This window comes from Salvelinus sp. IW2-2015, unplaced genomic scaffold (genome assembly GCF_002910315.2).
Source record: "Salvelinus sp. IW2-2015 unplaced genomic scaffold, ASM291031v2 Un_scaffold3403, whole genome shotgun sequence".
In the NCBI taxonomy this organism is placed as follows: domain Eukaryota; kingdom Metazoa; phylum Chordata; class Actinopteri; order Salmoniformes; family Salmonidae; genus Salvelinus; species Salvelinus sp. IW2-2015.
The window spans coordinates 42,072-52,113 of NW_019944683.1; the positions used below are offsets into that span (position 1 = coordinate 42,072).

Genomic DNA, 10,042 nt, shown 5'->3' on the forward strand with positions numbered 1-10,042 from the left:
AGGAGTTCCTTACTGAGACCTAGACAACCAGGTGAGGGGAGTTCCTTACTGAGACCTAGACACCAGTGAGGAGAGTTCCTTACTGAGACCTAGACAACCAGGTGAGGAGGTTCCTTACTGAGACCTAGACAACCAGGTGAGGGGAGTTCCTTACTGAGACCTAGACAACCAGGTGAGGGAGTTCCTTACTGAGACCTAGACAACCAGGTGGGGGAGTTCCTTACTGAGACCTAGACGACCAGGTGAGGGAGTTCCTTACTGAGACCTAGACCCAGGTGAGAGGAGTTCTTACTGAGCCTAGGCAACCAGGTAGAGGAGTTCTACTGAGACCTAGACACCAGGTGAGGGGAGTTCCTTACTAAGACCTAGACAACCAGGTGAGGGAGTTCCTTACTAGACCTAGCAACCAGGTGAGAGGAGTTCCTTACTGAGACCTAGACAACCAGGTGAGGGGAGTTCCTTACTGAGACCTAGACAACCAGGTGAGGGAGTTCCTTACTGAGACCTAGACAACCAGGTGAGGGAGTTCCTTACTGAGACCTAGACAACCAGGTGAGGGGAGTTCCTTACTGAGACCAGACAACCAGGTGAGGGAGTTCCTTACTGAGACCTAGACAACCAGGTGGAGGGGGTTCCTTACTGAGACCTAGACAACCAGGTGAGGGAGAGTTCCTTACTGAGACCTAGACAACCAGTGAGGGAGTTCCTTACTGAGACCTAGACACCAGGTGAGGGGAGTTCCTTACTGAGACCTACAACCAGTGAGGGGAGTTCCTTACTGAGACCTAGACAACCAGGTGAGGGGAGTTCCTTACTGAGACCTAGACGACCAGGTGAGGGGGAGTCCTTATTAATTAGTGACCTTAATTCATCAGTCAAGTACAAGGGAGATGAAAACCCTCAGATGCTCTACCCTCCGTGGAATGAGTTTAACACGTGTATTAGACTGACTTCCACAGTGGTGTTTACATGTCTGTTAGGCGTATGTACACTGTGGCCATCTAGTGGCTGTGTCCTCATACTGCAAATCATTGTGTTGTGGCTGCTCTCACTCTGCTGTCTTGTGGTTGCTGCTTCAATGTACCATTCACACCACCAGCCATATACCCACCCTATTCACCTCAATCTCTCTCTCTCTCTCCCGCTCTCTCCAACCCTTCCTCTCTGCGTCCCCCTCTCTCACTCTCACCCCCGTCGTCCCTCCCCCTCTCACTATCTCTGATCCTTACTCTCTCCCTCCTCTCTCTCTCTCATCCTCCCTCCCTCCCTCTCTCTCATCCTCCCTCCCTCCCTCTCTCCCTCTCACTCTCTCCAACCCTCCTCCATCCCCTGTCCTCTCACCATCAGACCATCACCCTGGCACTGCACCCATTCTCCAGCTTGCTGCCGCCACCTTCCCAAACCCTGGTGCCCCCGTCCATGAAACCAGAAGTAAGTCCACGTTGTGGTCCATTCCAGTCTTACCATGGGGTCCACCTGTTCACCTGCTACATACCGTAGCACACCTGCTACTAACCACCTCATTCATCCAGCCCCATGTTGATCTGTCATCTAGTTCGGTGTAGACCTACTTCCACATGACTGAGTGAACTGGGTAGCTAGTCCAGCCAATGACTAAATGAACTGGGTAGCTAGTCCAGCAGATGACTAAATGAACTGGGTAGCTGGTCCAGCCCACACGACTAATGAACTGGGTAGCCAGTCCAGCTACACGACCTAAATGAACTGGGTAGCTAGTCCAGCCCATGACTAAATGAACTGGGTAGCTGTCCAGCCCACATGACTAAGTGAACTGGGTAGCTAGTCCAGCCACGACTAAATGAACTGGTAGCTAGTCCAGCACATGACTAAATGAACTGGGTAGCTGGTCCAGCCCACACGACTAAGAACTGGGTAGCTAGTCCAGCCACATGACTGAATAAGCTGGGTATCTAGTCCAGCCACATGACTGAGTGACTGGGTAGCTAGTCCAGCCACATTACTAAATGAACTGGGTAGCTAGTCCAGCCACATGACTGAGTGAACTGGGTAGCTAGTCCAGCCACATGACTAAGTGAACTGGGTAGCTAGTCCAGCCACATGACTAAGTGAACTGGTAGCTAGTCCAGCCACATGACTAAGTGAACTGGCTAGTCCAGCCACATGACTGAGTGAACTGGGTAATCAGTCCAGCCACAGACTGAGTGAACTGGGTAGGCTAGTCCAGCACATTACTAATAGAACTGGGAACTAATGGGGATCCATAATAAACCCAGGGAAGAGTAGCTGCTGCCTTGGCAGGAACTAATGGGGATCCATAATAAACCCCAGGAAGAGTAGCTGCTGCCTTGGCAGGAACTAACGGGGATCCATAATAAACCCCAGGAAGAGTAGCTGCTGCCTTGACAGGAACTAATGGGGATCCATAATAAATACAAATCCATTGAAGGCTTTAAATACAAGCATGAGGATTTTGAAGTCGATCCTGTAGTTGACCAGTAGCCAGTGGAGTTTGGCCAGGATCAGCTCGATGTGGTCTGACTTCTTGGTCCTGGTCAGGACCCTGGCAGTACTCTTCTGGATTAGTTGAAGCCTCTGTATATAATTAAGGCACATACCAAGCCTGACCTCACAGTTCTCTGACATCATGTGATTGAGGTTCTTGAAGTTCATGAAGCATTTTTTTTCTTTTTATTTGGGCTCGTCCTATATCAGGGGTGTTCAAGTCTTATCCTACGAGGTCCGGAGCCTGCTGCGGTGCTGTTCTACCTGATAATTAATATCACCCACCTGGTGTCCCAGGTCTAAACCAGTAACTGATTAGAGGGGAACAATGAAAAATACAGTGGAACTGGCTTCTAGGTCCAGAGTTGAGTTGGAACGTCCTATATAGAGCCTTGCCAACTTGTAGTCCTAAAACCAGGAAATGAGTTACCTCTGGTTCGTTCAGCCAATCCCTATGGGGGAAAAGGAATAAGGTTTTGGAATAAATTATGAAAAGAATATCCTAAGGTTAACACAGACTAAGATCTTATATGTTTTGTTCTATGATAATATCAGTCAGTTAACATGACCTTTATGAATTATCAAGCCTTTTTCGTTTTGTTCTAAACTCGGCATAAAAAGAAACGTCCCTTTTTCAGGACCCTGTCTTTCAAAGATAATTCGTAAAAATCCAAATAACTTCACAGATCTTCATTGTAAAGGGTTTGAACACTGTTTCCATTGCTTGTTCAATGAACCATAAACAATTCATGAACATGCACCTGTGGAACGGTCGTTAAGACACTAACAGCTTACAGACGGTAGGCAATTAAGGTCACAGTTATGAAAACTTAGGACACTGAGGAGGCCTTTGTACTCTGAAAAACACCAAAAGAAAGATTCCCAGGGTCCCTGCTCATCTGCGTGAACGTGCCTTAGGCATCCTGCAAGGAGGCATGAGGACTGCAGATGTGGCCAGGGCAATAAATTGCAATGTCCATACTGTGAGACGCCTAAGACAGCGCTACAGGGAGACAGGACAACACCTGCACAGGATTGGTACATCCGAACATCACACCTGCAGGACAGGTACAGGATGGCAACAACAACTCCCCGAGTTACACCAGGAACGCACAATCCCTCCATCAGTGTTCAGACTGTCCGCAATCGGCTGAGAGAGGCTGGACTGAGGGCTTGTAGGCTTTTTGTAAGGCAGGTCCTCACCAGACATTACCGGCAACAACATCGCCTATGGGCACAAACTCACCGTCGCTGGATCAGAAAGGACTGGCAAAAAGTGCTCTTCACTGACGAGTCGTGGTTTTGTCTCACCAGGGGTGATGGTCGGATTCACGTTTATTGTCAAAGGAATGAGCGTTACACCGAGGCCTGTACTCTGGAGCGGGATCGATTTGGAGGTGGAGGGTCCGTCATGGTCTGGGGCGATGTGTCAGCATCTTCGGACTGAGCTTGTTGTCATTGCAGGCAATCTCAACGCTGTGCGTTACAGGGAAGACATCCTCCTCCCTCATGTGGTACCCTTCCTGCAGGCTCATCCTGACATGACCTCCAGCCATACTGCTCGTTCTGTGTGTGATTTCCTGCAAGACAGGAATGTTAGTGTTCTGCCATGGCCAGCGAAGAGCCCGGATCACAATCCCATTGAGCACGTCTGGGACCTGTTGGATCGGAGGGTGAGGACTAGGGCCATTCCCCCCCAGAAATGTCTGGGAACTTGCAGGGGCCTTGGTGGAAGAGTGGGGTAACATCTCACAGCAAGAACTGGCAAATCTGGTGCAGTCCATGAGGAGATGCACTGCAGTACTTAATACAGTTGGTGTCCAGACCAGATACTGACTGTTACTTTTGATTTTTACCCCCCCTTTGTTCAGGGACACATTATTCCATTTCTGTTAGTCACATGTCTGTGGAACTTGTTCAGTTTATGTCTCAGTTGTTGAATCTTGTAATGTTCATACAAATATTTACACATGTTAAGTTTGCTGAAAATAAACGCAGTTGACAGTGAGAGGACTTTTATTTTTTTTGTTGAGTTTATGAGATTATATCAGTCCATTAACATGACCTTCATGAATAAACAAGCTTTTGTGTTTTTAAATTACATAAATGCTTCAAAATTCACAAAAAAAGTGACTTGAGCTCATGTTTTCATGTTCACATTTAATTTAAAAGTATGCATGAAGGTGTCTAATAGAATACACATGGCTGTAGACATTAATAAATGCATTTCTAGAGTTTCCAAAATATGTTTTACAACGTTGGAGGAGTACCAAGATGGAGGCACGGGGACTTCAACACAGCGACCCCTTTCTGTCATCTAGTGTGTATATATATATATATATATAAACCATTGAATAGGATGGATGTTTTCTAGCATGCAGGACATTTTCATCCTCATGGATCCCTGGATCTTAGCTTAGCTTGTCCTGGACTGGTGTAATTAAATTCCAGCAGTCCCTGCTTAGAGTGAAGCTGGGGGTTTTGCTAGTGGTTCTGGGATATTTCCATGCATTTTTGGTCATTTAGAGGAATGGTAGTCTGCGTTCCCATTTGTTTCTGCTGCTGTTCTCAAACACAAATTGATTGTAGCTTTAATACTTGGATGCCAATCTGATTGCTCAGCTCACCCTCTGTTTACTCTGTTTTACTTCTGTTTACCTTCTGTTTACTCGTCATATCCAATTGGTTGTTACAGTCTTGTCCCATCGCTGCGACTCCCGTACGGACTCGGGAGAGGCGAAGGCCGAGAGCCGCGCGTCCTCCTTAACACGACCTTGCAAAGCCGCGCTGCTTTTTTGACACACTGCACGCTTAACCTGGAAGCCAGCCGCATCAATGTGTCGTAGGAAACACCGTACAGTTGGCGACTGAAGTCAGCGTGCATGGCGCACGGCCTGCCACAAGGAGTCGCTAGAGCGCAACGGAACAAGGACACCCCAGCCGGCCGAAACCCTCCTGTAACCCCGGACGACGCTGGTCCAATTGTGCGCCGCCTCATGGGTCTCCCGGTCACGGCCGGCTGCAGCACAGCCTGGAATCGAACCCGGGTCTGTAGTAACGCCTTGAGCACTGTGATGCAGTGCCTTAGACCGCTGCGCCACTCGAGAGGCCCCCCCCACGCCCCTTCTGTTTTCATATCGGTCTTTGGTTTGAGTCTCGCTTAGCCTCTAACTTGTTCCAGTCTTTATCCGTGGTTAACCAGTCGGTCTTCACTGTTCCAGTCTTTATCCGTGGTTAACCAGTCGGTCTTCACTGTTCCAGTCTTTATCCGTGGTTAAGAGATGAATAGGGCAGCACAGGACAAAACACCTGCACAGGATTGGATACTCCTCGAACATCACGACCTGGCGGAAACCAAGGAGCAGGTACAGAGGATAGAGCAACACAAACCCCGAGTTCACACAGGTGAACGCACAATTATTCCCTCCATCTTCCAGCTGTTTCCAGGATCTAGTCCTGGTCTAATCGGACGGTCTAGAGAGGCTGGACTGCAAAGGCTTGTAGGCGATTTATTGTTTAATGGCAGGTCCTCACCAGACCAGATAGTCCGGCAACACATCAGTCCGTATTATAGGGCACAAAACTCCCCGGATTCGGCACTGGATCAGAGAAGACGTGAGCCGTGCAAAAGGCGTGGCCCTCAGCTCACCCGCCGCTATTCAGCCGTTCTTCACTGGGAAATCGAGGGTTACATGATTCCTAACTTGCGTGAGGACTTTGCTGTTTGTAAGCGGTTGGCTCGAGCCAGGATGACTTTGGCCTGCCCTGTCCGGAGACTCCCTTTCCTGCATGGATTAACCGGGATGGCCGTCAGTTCAAACCTTTTGTGGGAGGTGGTCTAGATAGAAGGCAAGGAATCAGGAAGTAAATGGGAGCTAGTGGTACACCGGCGTAATAAGCTGCCGTTGTAACGCTGTATATGAGAGCAATGTAAAGGGAACTCGAATTATGAGAGGGACCGTATCTCTGTGACGGCGGGATGGGAGATCCGTCTACTGGTAATATATGGCACCAGTACTCCCTGTAATGTGTTTGTGCGCCATATAGGCAGATATGTTCCAGCACTATCTGGATTCATGGGACCCTGAATAGCTAGTTGTCATTGCAGCAATCACCCTCACGACTTGTTGCGTATACAGGGAAGACATCCCCTCCTTCGATTGATAGCGTATACCTTCCTGTCAGCTCCAATTTCCTTGACATGACCCATCCCGCGCAATCCATGCCATAACTCTGCATCGGTTCTGTGTTTGTTGATTTTCGCGTGAAGACAACTAGAGGAAATGTTAGAGTTTTGTGCCCCTCCATGCCATTGGCACATTTGTGTTGGCCGAGGAAATGGAGGCCTCGTCGAATCGCACCAACCCAAAAGAGTTTTGGGGAGCATCAATGGAGGTACCTTGTGGATCGAGGAGGTGCAAGGCACATCATGAGGCCGCCGGTGATGAAAGGGCACTAGGCGTCCAATTCTCCACCTCCAGAGAGATGTTGGGAACTTGCAGGGGGCGCTTAGGCAACCATCCACACTATTAGATGGCAAGAAGTGGTAGGGATGATATTTCAAAGGGTAAAGTTTTATACACCTTCACAGCCCAGTAAGAACTGGATCACTTGTAGCCGTGCGTCCAGTAAAGTGTCGTAGGAGAGATGACAGCCTCGCAGTACTTAATACAGTTGGTGTCCAAGACCAAAGGTATACTGGAACTCGTCCTCCACTTTTGAATTCCGTATTAGCCACCCCCTTATGTTCTAGGTCCGCACACTTATCCTTCCATTTCTGTCCTTAGGTTCAGCAGTCCTGCTGTGGAAGACGTTGATTCATGTTTAATTGTCTCAGTGTTGGGCTTGGAATCTTATACCCTGTCACATGTTCATACACAATACATTTCTACACACAATGTTCAGTTGTGTCTGACAAGAATAATATCGCAGTTGACCGTTGATTCCTCCTGCTCGAGGGCCACTCTTGTTATTTTTTCTTGTTGGAGGTCTTTGATGATGATGTTTTATAGTTCAGATCCATATTCACTATAACTAGGCTTTTGGACCTCAAGTCTGGAATAATACCAATCTTCTCCTAGTGGTTTCTTACATTACCAATAATGCTTACAAAATTCACAAAAAAAAGTGTAAGCGTTGGCGAAAGAGCTCAGTGTTTTCATGGTTCAATTTACATGTTTAAAAGTAATGCAGAATGATGCAATAGATATGGAACATCTCCGGATGATTCTTAAGTAGAATTATCACCATGGCGTGTAGACCATTAATAAATAAGTGCATGTGTCCCGTAGACGTTTTCCAAAATGGGATGTTTCTCACAACGTCCACCGTGGGGGATGAGAGGAGTACCAAGATAGGAGGCACGGTGGACATTCAGATCACAGCCGGAACGGAACCCCTTTCTGTCATCTAAGTGAAGGTGTTTAGCTCATGACATACTATCAGTAGTATTATAATCCACCAAGAACAAATGTGGCAAGATTTCAGGCATTGTGTTCCCAACTATGTTTTAAGTCTAGCGATGGCGAGGGACAATTTCTCATCCTCATGGTATCCCTTGTATCTTAGCTTTGAGCTTGTTCCGTGGCACGGGTGTATTAAATTCCGAGCGCCTGTCCAACTAAGCTTATGTAGGTGAGCTGGGAGTTTTGCTAGTGGTTCTGGATATTTCCATGCATTTTTGGGTCATTTAGGAAATGTAGTCTGCGTATCCAGTTGTGTTCTGACTGCTGTTCTCAAACACAATAGTTGATTGTAGCTTTGAAGTGACTTTGATATAAGCTCGCAATCCTGATTGCTCAGCTCAACCCTTCTGGGTAGTTTACATATGTTTTTACTTTCCTTGTTAACCTCTTCTTGTTTTGACTGCGTGCGATATCGCCAAATTTGCATTGTTACAGTCTATGTCATGACGCATGCGGACTCCCGTACGGGAGACTCTGTATATAGGGGAGAAGCGCGTACACATATGGGGACACATACCAGGCCACAAGCTGAATGGGTTTTAAGGACGAAGACCGCGCATGTACACTCCTTTAAACGGAACACCTTCGCAACCTTGAAGGATCCGCCGACTGCATGTTTTTTGACTCACACTGCACGTGCCTATGTAGACGCCTTGAACCGTGGGAAGCCGAGCAGAGGCTCGCTCTTTTATCAAAAGTGTCGTTAGTGAAATCACACCGAGGTACCAACAGTTAGTGCGACTGAAGTCAGGTGCAGGGCGCTGTACGGCCTTGAATCTTTTACCTGCCCACAAGGAGGAGTCGCGGTATAGGCGCAACGGAACAAAGAGACACCCCAAGCCCCCGGCACCCTGGTCCCGCCCCGAACCACCCCTCCTGGTAGAGCCGGATTTCCCTCCGTTGCACGCCCGCCATGGTCCAAGTCCTCGTGTGGCGCGCAGCGACTCATGGTGTCTCCCGCGCTGGTCTCACTGGATCCATGGCTCCTGCCAGCCACCAAGCCTGGAAAATCGAATACCACTTCCTGTAAGGGTTCGTGTTGTCTACCTATTGTACACGGCTCCCAACCCCCCATTTTCAGAGCCAACTTGTGATTTGCATCCTGTCCTCATAGACCGCCTGCAGAGACCAACTCGACGGAGGCCGCCCCCACGGGCGCCCCCACTTCTGTTTTCATAAGCGAGTTCCCGTGGTTTTGGGGTTTGAGTCTCGCTTAGGCCTAACGGATCTTAATTCTTGTTCCAGTCTAATCCGTGCTCCTTCAGTTAACCAGGTTGTTAACCAGTCGCAAACGTGGTCTTCACACTGTTCCAGTCCTTCCTATCCGTGCCCCAATCCGCAGCATGTAACCAGCTTCTGGCGATGAGCTCCTCCACATGTTCCAGTCTACATCAATCCTTTGATTGTGGTCTCCAGTTTGTTAACCTAGTCGGATCTTCACCTGTCCAGGTGCTGTTCCGGGTGGAGGATGTTAATCCAGGTCCTGTTACGATCTTCAACATGTCTTCCTGAGTCTTATCTTCCCTTGGGTGGTTAAAGCTGAGGTTTAATCAGTCTGTCAATCTGTTCCTGAGTTGTTCTTTAACCGTGCGTTGGCGAATGTTAACCGAAGTTTCTGTTCATTCACATAGTTCCTACGCATTAGTATTCTCCGTCCAGGAGCCAGATGGCTGTTTAAGGTTAACCAGTACCTGTCTTCACTGTTCACCAGTCTTTACACCGTGGTTAATCAGTCTGTCAACTGTATCCATCTTTATCCACAACTGAGTAGGTTAACCAAGAGCTTCGTGTTTGTTTCGTCAAACTGTTTCCAGCTCATTTCGGCGTGGCGTAGCCCAGTGCTGTCGTTACACTGGTTGTTCCAGTCTTTAACTCCATTTGTTGAGCACTGTGTGGTGTAACCAGAGTCGTCACTCGTACTAGGCTGATCGCGAGTCTTAATCCATAGTTGGTGTTGTGGGCCGAGAGATTGGCTGGGTGAAAATGAACCAGTCTGTCTCACCGTTTCCAGTCGGTGTGGTATTCCCGTGGTAATCAGTCTGTCTTCACTGTTCCAGTTCTTTATCCTGATGGTTGAAGCAGTTGTCTGGTCA

General features: G+C 48.2%; 1 protein-coding gene across 1 annotated transcript in view; it reads left to right on the forward strand.

The window, feature by feature from the left end:
- Positions 1-10,042, forward strand: part of LOC112075794 (tyrosine-protein kinase RYK) — a 103,711-nt gene that overhangs the window by 41,225 nt on the left and 52,444 nt on the right. The window contains 2 exon segments of the mRNA XM_070441069.1: positions 1,348-1,431; positions 7,776-7,888. Coding sequence (XP_070297170.1) covers positions 1,348-1,431; positions 7,776-7,888 — 197 coding nt within the window.